At 37.3% G+C, this 21,445-nt stretch overlaps 1 protein-coding gene across 7 annotated transcripts in view; it reads right to left on the reverse strand.

Moving 5' to 3' along the window:
- The window catches only part of LOC114045805 (glycerol-3-phosphate dehydrogenase, mitochondrial), a 197,641-nt gene that overhangs the window by 31,973 nt on the left and 144,223 nt on the right, over positions 1-21,445 (reverse strand). For all 7 annotated transcript variants that reach the window (XM_027865986.1, XM_027865985.1, XM_027865987.1 and 4 more), the window contains 3 exons: positions 9,816-9,980; positions 8,844-8,988; positions 664-857 (listed from right to left, as the gene is read on the reverse strand). In XM_027865986.1, coding sequence (XP_027721787.1) covers positions 664-857; positions 8,844-8,988; positions 9,816-9,980 — 504 coding nt within the window. The remainder of the gene's footprint in view (positions 1-663; positions 858-8,843; positions 8,989-9,815; positions 9,981-21,445) is intronic.

The following is a 21,445-nucleotide window of genomic DNA, read 5'->3' on the forward strand; positions in this document are numbered from 1 at the left end:
AGGAAGGAAGGAAGGAAGGAAGGAAGGAAGGAAGGAAGGAAGGAAGGGAAGAAAGGGAAGGAGGGAAGGAGGGAAGGAAGGAAGGAAGAAAGGAAGGAAAACCCCAAAACCTACAAACACTCTTTATGAAGAATAATATCAAAAAGTAGACTTTTTAACTAAACAAAAGAATGCAATCTCTGAATCTTCTTAGCTAAATTCAGTCATCAATACTGCACTTTCTCAACAAGGAGGGACTATTACATTCTTAGCAAGACTGTAAGAACCAAAGCCTCAGCTATCACATCTCTTTTGACTTGCTTATTCCCTAAAGTCTTTTTTCCCCTTTTCTGGACCTCTGGATACAAAACAAATAACACTCAAAGCTTCACTCTGGCTCAGAAGTGATAGGAAATTCATACTATACATCTTACTAGTACAATAACCATGTTTAACCAGAAAGTATAGAACGTAAGCAGAGGAACTTGGTGGTAGACAAGAAAACCATGTATTATCATGTAAACTGGTCACTATGGCATGAACATCTTCCAAAAGCCTTCTAAAGTTCATAACTCCAGTTCTAGTGACGATATGTGTGAAGATTAGAAGACAGAGGAAAGACATAGTATACTTTTCCAAAAAACTAAAGAAAGACAAAATTTAAGGAAGCCGACTAAGTATTACCTTCAACATCACAACTTAGGTAGTTGCGTACTTCACTCAAGATGAAGTTAATGTCTTCCTCCGAAGGAATAGGATGTGAGGTGATATCAGTCGGACTATCAGTTGTCCCAGCTATGGTCATCTTTTGCCAGGGCAAGAAGAAAATAACTCGTCCATCACTGGTGGCAGGGTCAAGCAGTCCCATACTCTCTGGGCTGAAGTAAAGAAAAGAGTTACTCATTTCTGAACTGGTACAAGAGAAACTGGTTATATAAATCTCTAAAGGGCAATTTTCATCCACCATTCTTAAGCATCCAAATGACTGCTTTCACTTTCCTTTTCTATTTGAAAACCTATAAAAGAAGAAGCTTAACAAGGATTCCATGGGTACTTCTACTTAAGTACTTTGTTCAGGCACAGAATTTTAATGAATGACAATGGAAGATGATGGTCCCCAAATGGTAAAGAAGGTTAAATTAGAAAAGTCACATTAAAAGAAAAGTTTTATCTTTCATTTTCACACCACCTTCATTTCCAAATATATCTTCTCTCCTCCCAGAGAGTCATCCTTTAAAACAAATGAAGAAGAAGAGGGGAAAAAACAATTTAGTAAAATTAACCCATCAACCAAAGCCAAAATTATATGGAGTGTTCCACAGCCATAGTCCTCCCCCCATCTCTACAACTAAGGGAGAGAGGTGCAGTCTCGTCTTTTGAAAGTCACATTTTCAAATGATCAACTATATATAAATATATACATATATGTGTATACATGTATGTGTGTATAGATATATATATATATATATATTTGTATATATGAATTTTCCTAAAGTCATAAGAATCTATCAAAAGGAAATATTTTTGACATCACTTTTTAATTGTTTTGGTCCCCATGCTTGCTACCTAGAATATCCATATAACATACTGGCTCAGGCCAAATGCCCATGATTTTTAAAGAGATGAATTAGGGGTAGATAGTTCCTCATTCTCTAAAATATGATGAAAAGTTTTCCACTGGAATATTTGATAACCTGTTAGTGAAAGGTCTCCAGAGGATATGCAAAAGAAAGGCTATAATATATACCAGAAACTGATCTGAAATTAAATTCTTCATTCCTTTGGGCATGGGTGTAACCTGTGTCCCTTTATAGCTTTGGGTAATTTCTATTACTACCATGAAACTAAGATAACTTAAATAAATGGTTTCATGGGAAAAGAGATTTCTCCTATTATAAAAATCTCAATAAGCTTGATTTAGCATAGTGCTTTGCAAAGAACAAGTATTTGCAGGATTTTTTTAAATTAAATTGATGCTGAGATAAACATTAGAAGAGAGGGCAATGAATGCCCAAGTAAAGGTAAATTATGCTCACCAGCCAGAATATCCTTCAGAAAACATAGGCTTTTAATGCATATATTTTTATTCATTCACTCCACTAATCAGTATTTATGAAATACCTACTATGTGTCAGGCAAAAAGAAGAAACATTCTGGCCCTCAAGGAATGTGCTCTCTATCAGGGAAAACGTTTAGTATGAAAAACAGCCTCCTACCAATGCAGGTCTAGACTTGCTGTGCCACTTTGAGTCTTAGAGAGCTGCCTGGGAACTTAGAGCCTAAATGACTTAGTGATAGGACAGGTATGTATGTCAGAAGCAGAACTTGAACAAATTAGGAAGGATGGAGAAGAAGAGGAAAAGAGAAAGGAAAAAACAAAGGGAAGGAAATAGAATCCACTAAATGCCTACTATGTGCCAGACATTGTGTTAAGGGCTTTACAAATTTTATCTTATTTGATCCTGACAACAACCCAGGGAAGCAGGTAGTATTACATTATATATTTTACAATTGAGGAAACTGAGGCAAGAAGAATGTTACTTGCCCAATGTTACATCACTCATTAGTATCTGAGGTTGGATTTCCCTGAATAACATCACGAAAAGGAAGTAGATATGAGTTGCTTGGGGTCTCTCAAGTTCATTTTATAGATGAGAAAACCTGCCCAGAGTCATACAGCTAGCGAGTATCTGAGGGAAGATTTGAATTCAGGTCTTCTTGATTCTAGGCACAGTGCTCTACCCACTGCACCACCTAGTAATCTGTTCTTTGCCATTTTCATTTTTGTTCATACAGGTACACCAGTCTTCCATGTATTGGAAAGGCTTTACTGGACTTGTGAAACACCTGTCCTGGGTTTCTACTTTTGGTAAATGAAGCCTTTCTTTTAGAGCTTGAGAGACACCAAGCAACTCATTTTGATCTCCTTTTTATCATGTTTTTCAGGGAAAGCCAGCATTGTTCTTTAACAAAATGCAGAACTTTTTACAGTGATGTTTCAAACATTTGGACCAATATAGCTAAAATCTCACTTTTATTCAGAGGTAATCTAGAAGAAAAAAATTTTCTTACTAGACTTCTTAAATCAAACTATAAGCATTATGCCTATGTGGTGTTCCCATTATGAAATGCACTTGGAAAGATCATATATATGGTTCTCTGAAGACTAAGGGTACCCTTGAAATAATAATTTAAAAAATTGATAATAGCTAACATTTATCTGCTTACCATGTGCCAGGCACTATGCTAAGGACTTTTCAATTATTATCTCATTTGATCCCCTCAACACCGGGAGATAGATGCTATTATTATCTCCATTTGACAGATGAGGAAACTGAGCCAAACAGAGCTTAAATGACTTGCCCAGAGTCACAAAGCTAGTGAGTGTCTCAGGCCAGATTGGAACTCAGGTCTTCCTGACACCTACACCAGTACTCTATTTATTGTACCACCTAGCTGCTCAAAATATTTGCTTCAGATCCAAGGCTATAAGAACATTTCTGTGCAGGTATTCCTATCTGAGAAGCCATTTTTCATTTACTGAAGCATTCCATTGAGTGGTTGGTGAGGTGGGTGGCGGTCAGCAACATTCCTCAGCAGGAGAACATTCCTGCTACAACTCCTCTCCTTGCTGAGAATCCTGACAAGCATCCTATCAAGGGAAGCAGAGGAAAAGTAGCTGGACTGGACAAAAGGCATCAAAGTATTTACAGAATTTTGCCTATTTGGTTGGTGGTTCTAGTTCTAAATGCCATTTGCTTGGACGCTTGGGAAAGGGAATGTCTGACTGAAGTTCGGGATTTTTCAACATCAGGTGTGGTTTCAACTGTGAAGGAGCTGATTTTTAGAAGAAAAGCTGCTCGGTTCAGTGGTTGGGAACTTGATACTCATAAAGTCATAGGCCCATTATCTACATGGACTGAGCATCTTTCTGTTGCTCTGTAGCTGCAGATTATAGCTCTGACCTTGTCCACCCATACACCATATATAGACTACTGGTTAACGGGGGACACAATCAGAGAGCTGAATCAGAGCAAATATATCACAGATATTCATATAATATTAATGATAACATCGTCGTCATCATCAACAATAACAACAAAGTTCATAGTGGACAGAGCATCAGAGGCAGGAATACATACCTTTAAGACCTGTCTTTGCCATTTACTAAGCTGTGTGGACCTTGGTAAAATGAAGGGTTTGGTTTAGATGGCCTTTAAGGATCCTTCTAGCTCAGAATCAATGCTCCTATAATATAGTTATCCCTTCCACATCGTGGGGATTAGGGGGATAGTACCCCCACAACCTGGAAAATCCACATAAAATTTTTTGGCCCTCCCTGCACACCAGAGAAGCAGTCTAATTTTTTTCTTTTTCTTTTGTGGGGTGTTTACAGTACCTTATTGTAAAATTTGGGTTGATATTATACAATACTATACCTATATTTTATACATTTCTGAGTTTCTAAACTTCTTCCGTGTCATCTGCTGGCCTTTGTGTGTGGTCTGTTGCTTCTGCAAAACTCCTCCCAAATTCCCATTTAATTTCTTATGCTGACCCACGATACATGGTGATGTTAAAGGGATAACTGTAAACAATTCACATTTATATAGTACATTAATGTTTAGGTGGCACAGTGGATGGAGTGCCATGCTTGGAATCAGAAAGACTATCTTTCTGAGTTCAAATCTGGCCTCAGACACTTACTAGCTGTGTGATCCTGGGCAAGTCACTTAAAACTGTTTGTCTCATTTTCCTCAACTGTAAAATGAGCTGGAGAAGGAAATGGCAAACTACTCCAGTATCTTCGCCAAGAAAACCCCAGATGGGGTTGAAATAGTTGGATATAACTGAAAAACAACTCAACAACAACAATTAAGGTTTTGCAGAGGACTTTTGCCACAAAATTCTGTGAAAAAGGTAGTGAAACTTATCATCTCCACTGTACCTATGGGGAAACCAAGCCTTGCAGATTAAGTGATTTGCCCATGACCACACAGTTAATAAGTGTCTGAGACATGATTCAAACTTGAATTCTTGACCTCAAGTCTAGCACTCAATCTACTATACAGCCTCAGTCAATATTCACTCAGTAAATATTTATTGTTTTCTTGACCTACCACTCATAAGTTGTAACGTATTGTAGAAGATACAAAGAAGCTGCTAGTTACTACCTGCGTGGCCTTGGGTAAGTTACTTGACTTTTCTTTGGTCAGTTTTCTTTATTTGGAAATGACAAGTAGAAACTAAGTCTTCTTACACCTCTGATTTCCATGATACAGCTCCAAATAATATGACCTGGAAAGTAGCGTGACATAGCTGGATTTTGAATCAGAAAAAACCTGAGTTTGAACACTGACTAGTTGTGGGACCATAGGTAAATCACTTAACCCTTATGGACCTTAGCTTCTTCATCTGCAAAATGGGAATACTAATACCTATAACATCTACCCCACAGGATTGTTTTGAATCTCAGATGAGATATTATATTTAAATGCTTTGTAAATTGGATGACAAACATTAGCTATCATCACTTTTAGCTTTATGATTAAATTTTCCTTCCATATTTGTATGGTAAAACATTTTTTTGTCATTCTAGAAGAACTCAGACAGTATGTTTTATGTGTACACACACACACACACACACACACACACTTTATTATTTCAAAGAGATACTCCCTGAGAATGTCAGGCACTATGAAATGGGGAATTAACTTTTTCAAGCTACCAGGATACATATTGTTTCGGCAAACTCTTTCATTGAGCTGCACGGGTTAATACTTCATCATAATATTTTCAATGGTGCACATATACTGACTCATTAGCAACAATAGAACCAAGAACATTATCTAGGATTATATTTGTGCGGATAGTTGCTTTATATTGTTATATTCTTAAAATATACTGCCTTTTTTGGTTTAAATACTTAATTATTAACTGAACATTCCATATTTGGTAACTTGAGTATTAAATATCACTATAAAATGCAACCACCAAATCCTTTAAAACTGTCAAAGGCAGTAAAAAGAATTTTAAAGGGTGAAGGTGATGCTTAACAATACACTTATATAACAGGGAACAGGTGAGAAGCAATATACCAACTACCTAAGTAAAGACATATGTCTTGGGCTTTGAATTAATGAGAGGAAAGGGAAGATAAAGCTATTAATGATGGATATTAAAATTTAAGAAGCCACTAGGAAATACTCTAGATCAACTTTTAAACTGACTAATTCATACCCTTATTGAGAGAGAAAAATCTGTTTACAATGAAGAAATAATTTTATAAGATTATGCTAAAGTTTTACAATGGATGTTCCCCCTAGTTAAAATCTGCACCAAGGAGAGAGACATAGACCCTGTCCAATGTACATGAATCATTTTGTACCAAGAGGGAAAGCTTGTTGTTAATTTATGTGTGTGTCTGGGTCTAAAAGCAATGAACACTTTTCTCATGCAGACCAGTGCTTTGCTGAAGTAGCCTAATTTAAACTGAAATCAATTTATTGTTAACTACTTAGCAATCAGTGGGATAGCTAACAAAGAGTTTTTTGTGAGGATAGACCCAGTTTAGGAAGAACAAAATAACATAACCACTAATCAGTGGTAGGAAGCATCTGCTGAAGAGATATGGTTATTCAGTTACATAGATTTCAGTCTCATAATGCCTTTGGCGAGAACATTGTAGAAAGCATGACGTGGGGAGTTCAAGTAATTTTTAAAAAGGATTTTTTTTCAAATTTTCTACCTTTCTTTTAGAAATGAGAAGAGTGCACTCCCAACTACCATTTCTACACTGACTTTGTAGTTTACGTAAGATGATGGCACACATAGCACATTACTTAGGTTCTTCCTAAGTTTAATAAATTCTACAATAACATGGCCAAAAGAAGACAGTCTTATAATCCTCTAAGCTCTGTAGGTAGTAATCGGAAAATGTGAAGGGAAGACATACACCTCACTGAATTCCCAAGCTGATCTAATTCTGGCCCAGCTCTTGGAGCTGGGTTGTCATCAGTCTGGCTGAGGGCTTCCCCAGACAGTTCATACCAGCCCTGGCTCATGTCTAAGGATGTCGGGGAAAATAAGTTTGAGTCAGATTAGTGTGATGACTCATGAATTGGCAGGCCCAGAGTTCAAATTCAATGTCCTGTTCCTCTACCCCACCAAATAGAGTGACCTTGAAAACAAAAACAAACCTATCTTCCGTGGATCCACAGAACTATAAATTGACTATCTGCAATCACTACTCACAGTGAATCCTTTGGTCCTAACCTATTTTCAAAAGCATGGGACTTATCTGGAATTAAACTGCCTTTTGAAACTGATAAATTGAATTAGACTGGTTGCATTCTGTTCCCATAAAGTTTCCAATTCAGGCAACAATGAAGATTTCCAAGATTGCTTCTGTCACCTTAATCAGTATCATATTTCTGGTCATTGATTAATGTCTGCATGCATTTGGGGGGGGGGGAGGAAAGAACTATATAAGGTAATGAATGCCTCATGTTCAAGGTTATTACAACATAACAGATTTTTTTAATGTAATGAAAATAAAAAGATCACTAATCAGAAGGTAAACTTTCAGTACCTGAAAGATCACAGAAAATCCTGGAGATTATTTACTGAAGCAAACTCTTCATTGAAAAAAAAGGAGTGGGGGTGGGGGGGATGGGATAAGGAAGACTACTAAGGCAGAACACTACATACTCTGTAATATGTTTGTGCTTAATTATTTTTCCTTAATGTTCCAGGAGGGATTCAATCTGGAAGGTAAGAGATTTGATGTTTGTTTTTTTTCCAACCATGATTGTGATACAAATACAAAATGCATCCATAAAGTATTTAAGCAGGTAAATATTAGACCCAATCCAAAGAAGTTTGTTGTTTTCTAAAGAATTAAAATGCAGTAAGATACTTCACCTATAGGTGGCGCAGTGGATAGAGTACTGGGCTTGGAATCAGGCCGACAAGAGTTCAACTCCAATCTCTACTAGCTATGTGACCCTGAGCAAGTCACTTAACTCTGCCTCAGTTCCTCACTTATAAAATGAGCTGGAGAAGGAAATGCCAAACCACTCCAGTATCTTTGCCAACAAAACCCCAAATGGGGTCACGAAGCATCAGACACGACTGAAGCAACTCAATTAAGAAAAAATTGTAAGCTCTGTAAGGGCAAGGACAGTTTCATTTTGTCGTTGTATTGCTCAAACCTAATGCAGTACCTTGAATATAACAGGCAGTTAATAAATGTTTATGGAATAAGGTGTATGGCCCCTCTCCCCCCTGTCCCCAAGACTTTCCTTGCAGTGAGACCGTATCCAACTCTGCCCAAATCTCTCTGTCACTCTCTGTCTCTGTGTCTATCTCTCATGTAAAACACCATAATACCAAGAACAACCTAAATAGATATTTCAGTCTAAAGGAAGAATTCCTAAACTTGGTTAAATTGAAACAATTCCAGTATATTCATGTTCAATGGATTATTCTGAGCAAATAAATATACAGGACTGACTACTCTTATAGAGAGATCACAAATCTCTACCCCTAAGAAGTTAATCTTCTCATAGTTGGCTAAGAACTATTAGACTACATTTATCATCTATTCTACTTTTCTTTTTAAATGTAATTTTAAAAATGTATCTTAATAGAGTTGAATATCTAAATGAATCCTTTTTGTTTATATATCATAAGAGAACAGTTTATTACATTTCCTTCTTTTTAAGTAGCTAACCAATTCTACTTATTAGGAAAGGTGAGTCAAAAGACAAATCTAAAAAATTATGGGTTGTCTTTGGGGAATTTCACTCATTCTAGCTGCAAACACCAACTAGCGCAAAAGGTTGATCTTGGAATCTGGTTACCTGTAATAACCAGGCATCACAATGTGTACCCCAGCACTTGGCTGACAGATGTTTGTGGTGGTCTGATTATCCATTTTGCGCACTGTGTCTGTGAAAGGTCCCGTAGCATTGATAACACATTTGGCTCTCACTTCAAATTCTTGCCCTGTGAAAGAAAACAGCATCAATCACAGATCCCATTTGTTTCTCTGCTCACTGATGTTTTGGATTATTAATTTATCTATTAACTTAACCTATGGTGAAGTATATTGTATGCCACATTAAGTGACATGAGCAGCTGGAATCACTGAAAAAGCAGTGCAAAAGGTTCCCATATGGGTTATTTTATACACACACACACACACACACACACACGCACACACACACACAAAATGAAGCAAAGAAAATATGTCACTCATTTCATGTGGGCTCCCATTCTAATTTGCTGAAATATCAAGTATTAGAGAACCAAATCCCAAGAAACCACAATAAGAAAATAAGCTGTTTCCTTCTTTAAAATGAACTTCTAAAACAAGGATGCCATCAGATACTTTCAGAGCATTGGTTTTGCTCAAAAGAAGGATTTGGTTATGAAACCTTACCCATACTGCCGAAGAACCAGAACATGAATGAAAGCCTGACAGAAGTTAAAGACACCACTGTGCTTTGCAAATGCTCTGTCTATGTCATCTAAGTGATATTTAAAAACTCAACTTGCTTATTTCATTTTATTCATAACATGCTTCTGTGAAAGCATTCTTAGCTGAGGGAGTCTTACCTGGGGATTTTTTTTTTAATAGCAAGCCCTCCTCCCCCTGAGGAAAAAAAAAATCAGTGAAACCTATAAAGGCAATTTTTCCTGTTCAACCACAGTTAGAGAGTAAGGAATGGTATTAATGTGATTCTGAAATCTAGCTTGAATGAGAGTGAGGTGATGGACAAAACTGTAAGAATTCAATAATTAGATGAAGCAAAGACAAGCAATGCACATACCTGTTAGCATATCCCTGCACTGTGCACCACTCACACGCAGCTTCCCAGTATTTGGGTCCTTCTTCTTCAACAAATTCCTCACTTCAACATAATTGGCCGTGGCAGCCCCATACCTGGCAGCAGTGAGTGCAATGGCAAGGTTCATCCTTGCATCATTGTGTTGTCCTGCAGCAGGGGAAGGAATCAAAGGAAGGACATGAGTCACCTCGAGCCACTGACTTATGGTATGGATGTATGTCACAACAGATCTGTCACATCTGTCCCTGTCACCCAGAATATACATGATGGCTGGTCAGATCCATCAGGGATTATTTACATGGCCTATTCTAGGTCAGGGCATTACCCTGCTATTTAGCACTAGCAAATGCAATATTATACCCCACAGAGATAGATAACACCACTGTTCTGCAGAGCTGACATCAGTACCCAAGAAAATTTAAAAAACTCTAATTATTATCCACCACATTTTAGGATAAATATACAAATAAGCCTTCCCTTTGATCTTCCAGAAGGGAAGTAATGCAAGAATTTCAGAATATGAAATACCTTCTATAAGATGGGTTAGCAATTTTGATGAGCATAAGTTCTACCTTATATTAAAAATCCTTTCAATAAATATGCATTTACCAGATGCTGACTACCTGCAAGACACTATGCTAGGCACTATGCAAGATACAAAATAAGACATGGCAAAAAATTGAGCTTTCCAGGGACCTTTTCTCTAAAATTTCAGGTTTTCCATAAATGAATTTTCTTGATTGAGTTTTAAGTTCAGGGTTTTTTTTTTTTTAAAGTGTATCATCTGAAGAACTTCCCATAAAAGCTAAGACATTAAAAAGAGCAAAATTTAATTACAGAACAATTCTTACCTGTATTGTTAAAGATTTATTGCTGAAAAATCCTAGTTAAAGAAAACTAAAGTGCAGGAGGGAGGGAAAGGGGAGAGGAAATGATTAATCACTTTAAAATACTGACATCACTGGAGACTTTTTCTATTTATTATCGCCACTGAAGTTAACGCTGACCAGGAAGAATTACTCTACATTGCAGGGGCCAGGTTCAGTGTGCCCTGAATAATTAATTACTTGGTACTAGATGTATTGAAGCAGGGTTCAAATTCCCACATGTTGGGATGAGCTCTATCAAGATAATACTGATAAAGGGAAGAATTTGTAATGGATATTGTTGTTGATTTATGTTACCAGACTACCAAACATTTAGTATAAATGGTTTATGTAAAGTTTCTTCCTTGTGATTCTGTCTGTGCAATGCAGAACCACCACACAAGTAATCCGTTCTCTCTAAAAGGGCAAAGTTATAAAGATAGAATCAATGGTTGAGGATGCTGCTGCCCCCTCCCTACAAACACCTTATTCTAACAGGACTGAACTGACGTAGTTGGCTAGAAACACCCTTTCTTACTCCATCCCAACCCCAAAATGAAATGTTATACTAAGTGCAGAAAATATGTTAAATATTCTACACATAATATAAAGAATTATTGAATTGGACAGAAACCACAACTAGGAAAGTGATAGACTTTGGGGGGAAAATAACTTTAGCAAAGGGATGGAGAGTGGGCAGAAGAGACAAAAAAAAACCCCTAATTATAAGGGTACAAAAAAGAAAGTTTTCTTTAAAATGTGAGACTCTACCTATATGTACAAAAATATTCATAGCAACTCTTTTTGTGGTGTCAAAGAATTGGGAATTGAGGGGATGCCCAATAATTGGGGAATGGCTGAACAAGCTATGGTATATGATGGTGATGTATGACTATTGTGCCATAAGAAAGGAGGAGGGGATGGTTTCAGAAAAACCTGGGAAGACTCAGGTGAACTGATGCAAAATGAAGTTAGTAGAAGCAGGAGAACATTGTGCATAGTAACAGTAACATTGTAACAATAATCAACTATGAAAGACTTAGTTACCCTGATCAGTACAATGATCCATGACAATTCCAAAAGAATCGTGATGAAAAATGCTATCCACCTCCAGAGAGAGAACTGATGAACTCTAAGGGCAAGCTGAAACACATTTTTTTTCATTTTCTGTTTTTTTTTTTTTCACTAGTGGAGTCAAAGGATGGGGTGGAGCGCAAAACATGGCTAATATGGATTTTTTTTTGCATGACTTCACATGTACAATGGGTATCACATTGCTTGCCTTCCCAATTGGTAAGGGAGGGGCTGAAGGGAAGGAGAAAATTTGGAACTCAAAATTTTAAAGTGAATGTAAATTAAAAAGGGAATGTAAAAAAATAAGAATTAAAAATAAAACGTGAAGCTGTTAGGTGATGCAGTCAATAAAGTAATAGAATTGGAATCAGGAAGACCTGAGTTCAAATCCAACCTTGGACATTCAATAATTATGTGACTCTGAACAAGACCCTCAGCCTCAGTTTCCTCATCTGTAAAATAGGGATAATAATAGAACCTATTGTGAGGTAGATAGGGTTGTTGTAAGGATTAAATAATATAATTATGTAAAGCATTTTAAAACTTTATAACATTATACAAGAACTGTTACTGTTATTGCTATTTAAAAGCATTATCAATTAAGCACTAGGATCATGTTATAGTTTAAGAAACAAATTTAGATTAATTGACCTTCAGGCCAAAATAATTACCTAAATGGTAACAGATAGCCCAGCTCCCACATACCTATTCCAGCAAAAACATAAAATTCCTCTCATACCAAATAATGATCAAGAAATCCAGAAACAACCATAACTGATTTCTTCTACACTAGGGCCATACCAAAAGTTGCAGAGAAGCCCACAGGCAATAGGAAAGCAGGCTGCCGGTACAGCTGATGACAGTGAAGGCAAACAAGTGGGCAGGCCAAATTGTAGCACCAATTACACCTCTACAATGCTCAGAGACCAAGACTATCTAGAATCCAGAGGATTCAAAGTCTTTAGCGCTCTGTTCTAAAACTCCACTGAGGGCCCTGAAGACCCAGGACTCTGAACCTCAAAGATCCAAGAGGCCTTGACAAAGAGAGGTGGAGGTCAATACAAGACCTCATATGACCCAAAGCAAAGATAACTACCCCCATCTTCAAAAATAAAAGCCCAGCAAGGGGCAGATCCTGGCCTTTAGCTGAAGAACTAAAGCTAGAGTGATGATTAAGCTGAATAAAACACTAATCACTATAAAAAAATCATTGTAGACCCAGATGCACCCAAACCCAAATTATGAGGAAATACCTCCGTAACAACTACAAGCAGAGACTCAAAGTGAGAAAAAACATGGATTTTCTACAAGGAACATGGGGATATCTAGAAGAACTAAAGCAAGAGACTAAAAAAAAAATCCCTGGAGGAAATAATTGGAAGAAAAACAAATAGCAAAGAACAGAAAGTAATATGAGACAAAACAAAAAACTTACCCATGTAACAGACTTTCTGAAAATTAGAATAGTCTAAATGGAAATCAATAAGTCCATGAAGCAGAAAGAACTATTACAACAAAATCAAAATATTTAAAAAGAAGAAAATATAAAATATCTAATATTAAAAATAGCTGAACTGAAAAACAGGCCATGGAGAGATAATTTAAAAATCTTTGGACTCCCTAAAAACTATATATATATCTATATATAGATATATATATAATATAATATATATATTAAAGCATAGATACTTTAGATTTATGATTATTCTTAGAATCAGAGATTATGGTAAAAATAGAAAGAATCCTCTAATATCTTCCTGAAAGAAACTTCCCAAAGTCCCAGGAATATCATAGTCAAATTGAAAAGCTTCCATGTCAAAGAAAATATACTCCAAGTATCCAGAAGGAAGGACTTCAGGTACCAAGGAACCACATTCAGAATCACATGTGACTTGGCAGCTTTTGCTATATATGGCAAGAGAAATAGTCTTACAACCAAGAAGAGTTCACTTTGTGAGCATAATCCCCATAGGGAACAAAATGGACCTTGAATAAAAAAGGACTTTCAAGCCTTTCTGATTAAAATTTAAAAAAAAAAAGAAAAAAGAAAAAAAAAAGACCAGAGCTAAGCAGAAACTTTGAAATATAAGAGTCAAGAGAAATCTAAAAAGGTAAATTACTTGAGTATTTGGAAGGGGCTGTATAATCACATAGTGTTAACAATCTAATAAATAGCAAGTATCCCTTCAAAACCTCACTATATTTAAAGGAGACTGAAGGAGTTAAATAAGAAAAACAAAAGACCTGGGAATAGATTGATACTGATCTAAGGGTTTTATGAAGGGAAAGAGAAAGGGTGGTAAAAGGAATATGTTGATGATGTGAGAGAATGGTATGGTACACAGTATTTCTCATAATTGGGGCTATGTGAGAAGACTATACAAAGTACAGGATGAGGTGGGGGTACTGGATTTCAGATAAACCCCATGTCTATCTGAAATAGACAAAAGATGATTGAATATACACAGAGTTTGATATAGAAATATATCAAACAACATCAAATACATCAAATCATTCCTCAGACAGTAATAGCATGACCATGGGCAAGTCATATAACCCTTCTCAGTCTCATTTTCTCATCTATAAAATGGGAATAATTATAGTATCTACCTCACTGGGGTGTTGTGAGGATCAAATGAGATAACACATAAAATGCTTTGTAAATCTTCAAGCTCTGGGGCAGCTAGGTAGCACAGTGGATAGAGCACCAGCCCTGAAGTCAGGAGGACCTGAGTTCAAATCCCGCTTCAGACCAAACACTTGACACTTACTAGCTATGTGACCCTGGGCAAGTCACTTAACCCTAATTGCCTAAAAATTAAAAAAAAAAAATTTTTAAATCTTCAAGTTTTAAATAAATCCTAGCTATTGTTATTATTTTCCAACATATTTAACATTAAGTTTTTCCCATTTAAGGATATTTTATGCAATAATCTCCCTTTTTATGACATACTATAACACAAAGTACCATACTGTATATGTCTCCCATATTATTTCTACCTCTAGGCACAAAATTTATGAAAATAAAACGGGTCACTAGAATACATCCATTTTGCTAGTAAAGGGATTACTATAACACAATCAAATTTAGATTTTCAAATAATGGTTTCTTTAAAGCAAAGATAAGCAGAACTATTATTTCATTAATGAGAAATAGTTTCATGTTGATGTCTGCATCAAAAAAGCATGATTTAACTATGCAAGTCTGTTTCCTACTGTGCGGCTGTTCATTTTCTCTTGCAATCTGACATATGTGCACACGTGTTTAAAATTCACAGGGTAGGAAGACACTGTACAAGAAGGGTCTATAATTGCTTCCAATGGGTTTAATCTTTCCTCATTGTTTAAAACAAAACTAATACCCACGTGTGTGTCTGTTGTGGGATTGAAATGAATAAGAAAGCTATGGCTTCATGTAGGAGAGACTAATTTCAACAAAAGTGTTCTAAATAAAAACCTCAAGGTTTTTCTAGTAATTAAAATGGAAATCACATTTTTTTCAGATAAAAAGTTATATTTCAAGGTTTTGTTTCCCTGTTCTCTTAAGTGAGTTAAATACAGAAGAATGGGACGAGGGAGAAGATTTCACGTGCAGAGGCTGTGAATAAAGGAGGGAAGGTAGCTGGTGACCTCAAGAACACAAGTCACTTAATACAACTGAAAGGGAACTTTCTGTAATTTCCCATGGAAATCTCATCAACAATCAAAATTTTGAAGCGCCCATTTACAGTAGAGTGCCCAGGTCTATACTAAACCATGTACCTAGAGGGTGCTGCAAAATACTCATCCTTGGAAAAATCTTTTAATCAAAGCTATGCCTGTTTACACTCTTCAGCAGAAGATACTGCCATAGGAAACATCATGAGAATACCTGTACAGCTAGGATTTATTAAGTGCCTATATTGTATACAGAAAACGTATACAGAAAAGCACAAAGAAAAGCAAAAACAAAAAAGCAAAAACCTTCAAGGGGTTCTTATTCTACTTAGGAGCTTAGCACAGTACCTGGCACAGAGTCGGTACTTAATAAATGTTTATTGATTGATTGAGTCAGCATGTATAAAATACAGAGTACACAGGTCATCTTATAGGGGCTGCTGAATGACAGTAAAGACCTCCTGCAGAGGGTGGGATTTGAGTTTAGTCTTGAAGGAAGCCAGAGAATTAAGAGTCAGGTGAGGACAGAGATCATTCCAAGCATGGGGGTTAGCCTGTATAAGAGCACATACACAGAAGGTATAGTGTAATATACAAGGAATCACACATAGGCAGGCATGGATGGGTTTCTGACTGCATGGAGAGGAGAAGAATATAAAAAGATTGGTAAGGTAGGAGGTGGCCAGGTTGTGAAGAGCTCTAAATTACAAAGAATTTTATATTTCATCCTGTACATAGTAGAGATTTCATTTTATTTATTTGTTTGAACTAGTTTGTTTGTTTATTTATTTATTATAGACCAACCTATACTTTGGGAGAATCACTTTTGGCAGCTGTACATAAGATGGAGTGGAGTAGAGAGAAACCTGAAGAAGTGAGACTAGTTAGAAAGTTACTGCTATATTCTAGGCAGGAGGCATGAATTAGGGTGATAACTGTGTAAGTGGAGAGAAAGGGAGGTACATGAGAGAAGTAGACAAAGAAATGATAAAATATGGTAAGCAATTGGACATGTGCAATAACAGAAATTGAGGATGATACCGAGTTTGCAAACTTCAGTAACTAGTAGAATGGTAGTGCCCTGGATAGTAATAGAGAAGTTCATTAAAGTTGATGGATTTGGGGGAAAGAGAATTGTTTGTTTTCAGTTTGATATGCCTATGGGACACCTATTTCAAAATGTCCATCAGGTAGCTAATGTAATGGGACTAGAGATTAGAAAAAAATATTTGGCCTGGATAAATAAATCTGAGAATCATCTGTATAGAAATGATTACTGAACCCACTGGAACTGATGAGATCATAAAGTGAAAGAGAAGAGAGAAAAGAGGAGGGGGCCCAGGACCAAGCTGTAGAGGACACCTGGTTTAATGAATGTGACATGGATGAACTTACTGCAAGAGACTAAAGCAGGAATAACCCGACAGGGAGGAGGAGAACCACGAGAAAGGAGGGTCAGAGAGGCAAGAGTAACTACAAGGAGAAGGTGGGCAGCAGTGCTAAATGCCACAGAATCATCAAGTAGGAGTAGAATTAAGGAGGGGACATTAAATGCACAATTAAGAGGTCACTGGCAACTTAAGAATTTTGGTTGTTTGATAAAGTCAGAGGCCACGATTGGTGGATTCGGTAGAATATTATTAGTTTTGTTTTCTTGGGGATTTTTTCTTTGTTTTGGAAGGTAGAATACTTAAGTATTTTGTAGGTGGAAAGGAAAGAGTCAATGAATAGAAAGAGACTGAAGATATATGTGTGTGTGTGTGTGAGAGAGAGAGAGAGAATGAGAATGGTGGGGGCAATCTGCTGATGAAGGTGAGTATAGGATGGGATCAAGGATATACGCAGAAAGTTGAGCCTTAGCAAACAGAAGGGCCACCTTACATTTACATCAGAAACTGGAGAGAAGGAGATAGTGGGCAATGATGTCAGTAGCACCGGAAATAAATTAGAGAGGCATAGTAAGCTTATCTGGTTTTTAATGAGGGCCTCTTGAGATTAGTTAGCATCACTTTGTACTGAACCCAGTCAGCATTATTCCAGTTCCATTCAACAACACGTAAGTAAGAGAATAAGGGGAATAATCCACAGTTGGGGTTTAGTGAGTGAGAAGATAAAGTAACAGAGGACTCAAAAGAGGATTAAAAATGACAGCTATTGTTTGAGTCATTTAAAATTAATTGTTTTAAGAATGAAGTTAGGGATGATGTAAAATTATTGTTGTTCTTCATGCTTGATGAGAACATCACTAAATCGGGGTCAAGATACAGTGTGTCTGACTGTGACTGATTAGATCAATATGAGCTTAGAAGGTTCCACCACGAGTCGAGCACAAATGGTCCATGTGAACATTTGGAGTGGAGCTATCTCACATTTCTTTTGAGCTATTGCAATTCTCCTTTGCACACAGAAAACAGCACCTTCGCTGATGGGAGCACACCATGCTGGCTGGTCCTGTGCCAGTGTCTCCCATGTCTCACAATAGATACCAAAGTTCTTCGGAAAGACCTTAAGATCATCCTTGTATTGCTTTTCTTCTGACTTCTGTGTGAGCACTGTCTTGTTTGAGCTCTTCATAAAATAGTTTTTAGTCAAACATATGTTTGGCATTTGAAAAACGTGGCCAACACATCAGAGTTGTACTCTTTGCAATAGAGTGTGAACGCTTGGCAGTTCAGCTTAAGAAAGGCCCTCAGTGTTCAGTACCTTATCTTACCAGGTGATCTTCAGAATCTTCCTAAAACAATTCAAATTCACTTTTCTAGCATGGCACTGGTAGACTGTCCATGTTTCACAAGCATACAACAATGAGGTCAGCACAATTATTCTGTAGACTTTCAATTTGATTGGTAACATGATACCTCTTTTCTCCCACACATTCTTTCAGAGTCCCCCAAACACTAAGCTAGCTCTAACAATGAGTTCATCAACCTTATCATCTATATGTATGTCCCTGGAAAGTATACTGTCAAGGTAAGTGAACTTATCCACAGCATTCAAAATTTTTCCATTTGCTTTAACCACGTATGGATGGTGTGGTGCTGGCTGATGGAGAACCTCTGCTCTCTTGGTGTTAGTTGTCAGGCCAAAATTAGCACAGTGGCAGAGAATCAACCCATACTCTATGGCATCTCAGCCTCAGAGGCTTCATTGAGTATACAATCATCTGTGAACAAAAAAATCATGCACCAAAACTCTCTCTCCCTTTAGTCTTGGCTTGTAGTCTTTTAAAATTAAATAATTTACCATCAGTATAGTGGCTAACCTTGATGCCATGTACATCCTTGTTGAAAGCATCTGACAACATTGCTGAAAACATGCTAAAAAGCGCGGGAGCAAGAACACAGCCCTGCTTCACTCCATTGTTGACTGGGAAAGTACAAGAGCAGCATCCACTATCCAGAACCCATGCAGGCATGCCACGATGGAACTGATGTACAATACTGATGAACTTTTCCAGGCAACCAAATTTTGCCATGATCTTCCACAAGCCCTCATGACTGACAGTATCAAAAAGGCCTTAATTAGATCAATAAACACTGTGTACACACCTCTGTTCTGCTCCTGGCATTTCTCCTGGAGTTGTCAGGCAGCAAACACCATATCAACCATTCCTTGGCACTTTCTGAAGCCACACCAGCTCTTGGGTAGATGACCATCTTTCAGGAGAAGGATCAGCCTATTAAGGAGTACTCTGGCAAAAATCTTGCCAGCAATGGTGAAGAGAGAGCCCCCTCCTATGCCCCCTTCATGATTATCACAAGACAATCTATTTCCCTTTCCTTTATAGAGATGGGCATTACAGGCATCCTTCAACTGCTGGGGGATAACCTCCTCACCATATAACGTGAAAGATTTCAGTTAGCTTTTGTATGAGCAGTGGACCCACTGCCTCATAAATTTCTGCTAGAATAGAATCAGGACCAGATTCTTTGCCAGATGAGAGGAGCCCAGCAGCATTCAAAACCTCTTCTTTAGTTGGAAGTTCAGCAAGAGAGAGGTTGACTTCAACCTGAGGTATACAGTCAATGGCTTCAGCATTGGTTGTTAATAGTCTGTTGAGAACATTATAGAAGTGTACAGTCCCTCTCTCCAGAATCATGTCCTTATCACTAATCAATGTGGTTCTATCAGCACTGAGCAGCTAAGATGCACCACAGGTTTTTGGCCCATAAATAGCCTTCAGGGCACCATAAAAGCACTTTGGATTGTTACTATCAGAGTAAAACTGAACTTCACCTGCCTTCTTACTAAGCCAAGAATCCTGCACCTCTCTAAGCTTCTCTTGCACTTTACTTTTGATGGAGTTAAACAATGCCTTCTTAGAAACAGATGAATCACCCTACTGGTAAACCTTGTAGATTTCTCAGTTTTTCATCTGTAGCTTCTGAATGAATTTCCCCATCATTTTCATCAAACCAGTCCTGATATGACCAAGTAAGTGTTCTGGCCAAGATGAGTAAATATGGTGCTGTATACCAAATCTCTGAAAGCTGCCTGATCCTTTTCTGTTCCATTGTTGCCAACCTTGTGTTGGCTCAGTTTTCCTGCCAAGTCAGTAAGAAAATGTTCACACATGGAAAAGCACTCTAATCTGTTGACACTAAGTCTTCTAGTAGTTGTCTTGCCTTGGGGCTACCACTTTTGCTGAGTGTGAACATTTAGCTTGGAGAAGATAAGTCTATGATAGGTCTAGCACTTCACCAAACATCTCCTTCTTCGCTCTCATATCCCATCTGTCTCTTTATAGTCTATTAGATGCCAATGTTTGCTGCAAGGGTACATCCACAAAGTTTTATCATGTTTAGGTAAACAGAAGATAGTGATGAAAAGGTCATGAGACTTCAGCATGAGACTTTAGTAGTAAGTAACCATTGCTGTTGCTGTTTCTGACTCACTTCTTCCCAAGGACTCCCTTCAATGTCTGACAGACTGTGCCTATTCTGGTGTTAAAGTCACCCAGAATTACAAGCTTGTCCTCTTTCAGGACATTGATGAGGAGGGTCTCCAGGGTTTCATAAATTTTTTCTTTGACCTCATCAGAATTCATTATGATGGGAGTATACACACTGATGATGACGGCATGGTGCTTTCCTGCAAGTGGCAATCACATTGTCACAATCTGTCATTCACTCTTTTGGGGAGGCATACAAGCTTGTTGACTAGATTACTTTTGATTGCAAGACCTATGCCAGTTTCACAGCATTCACAATCACTGTGGCCACTCCAGAAAAATGTGTGTCCAACTTTGACTTCAGTAAACTGCCCTTCATTTGCCAGTCTTGTTTCACTCAGAAATGTTATTTGGATACAATACCTGCTGAGTTCTCTCATAACAACAGTTGTTCATCTTTCAGGTCTATTGTATTTCTTTTTGTCCATAAGTGTGTGCACATTCCACATATGAATGGTGGGTGGAATTATCTTCGCAACAATTTTTGTACATTTTTTTCTTTTTTGACTACAGGGGAGGATCCCCACCTGCCACAGTAAGTAGACCAGGGTTAGGTTAGGTGAAGCAGATGATTTTTTTGGCACCTTTTCTAGTCCCTTTTTCACTCCAGGGGGTGAGCAGTGTGGTCCTTAAAAAACTGAATGAATGGGTCAGACAACAAATCATAGAAACAATCAACAACAAATCACAAAAATAATCAATAACTTTATCCAAGAGAATGACAATAATGAGACAACATACCAAAACTTACAGGATGCAGCGAAAGTGGTTCTTAGGGGAAGTTTTATATCTCTAAATGCTTACATGAATAAAATAGAGAAGAAAGAGATCAATGAATTGGGCATTCAACTAAAAAAAAGGTAGAAAGAAACAAATTAAAGATCCCCAACTAAATACCAAATTAGAAATTCTGAAAACCAAAGGAGAAATTAAGAAAATTGAAATTAAGAAAACTATTGAACTAATAAATAAAACTAAGAGCTGGTTTTATGAAAAAATAATAAAATAGACAAACATTTGGTTAATTTGATTTAAAAAAAGAAAGAAGAAAACCAAATTACCAG

The sequence above is a fragment of the Vombatus ursinus genome, unplaced genomic scaffold, assembly GCF_900497805.2.
Source record: "Vombatus ursinus unplaced genomic scaffold, bare-nosed wombat genome assembly UNPS02014779.1, whole genome shotgun sequence".
Taxonomy (NCBI): Eukaryota; Metazoa; Chordata; class Mammalia; order Diprotodontia; family Vombatidae; genus Vombatus; species Vombatus ursinus.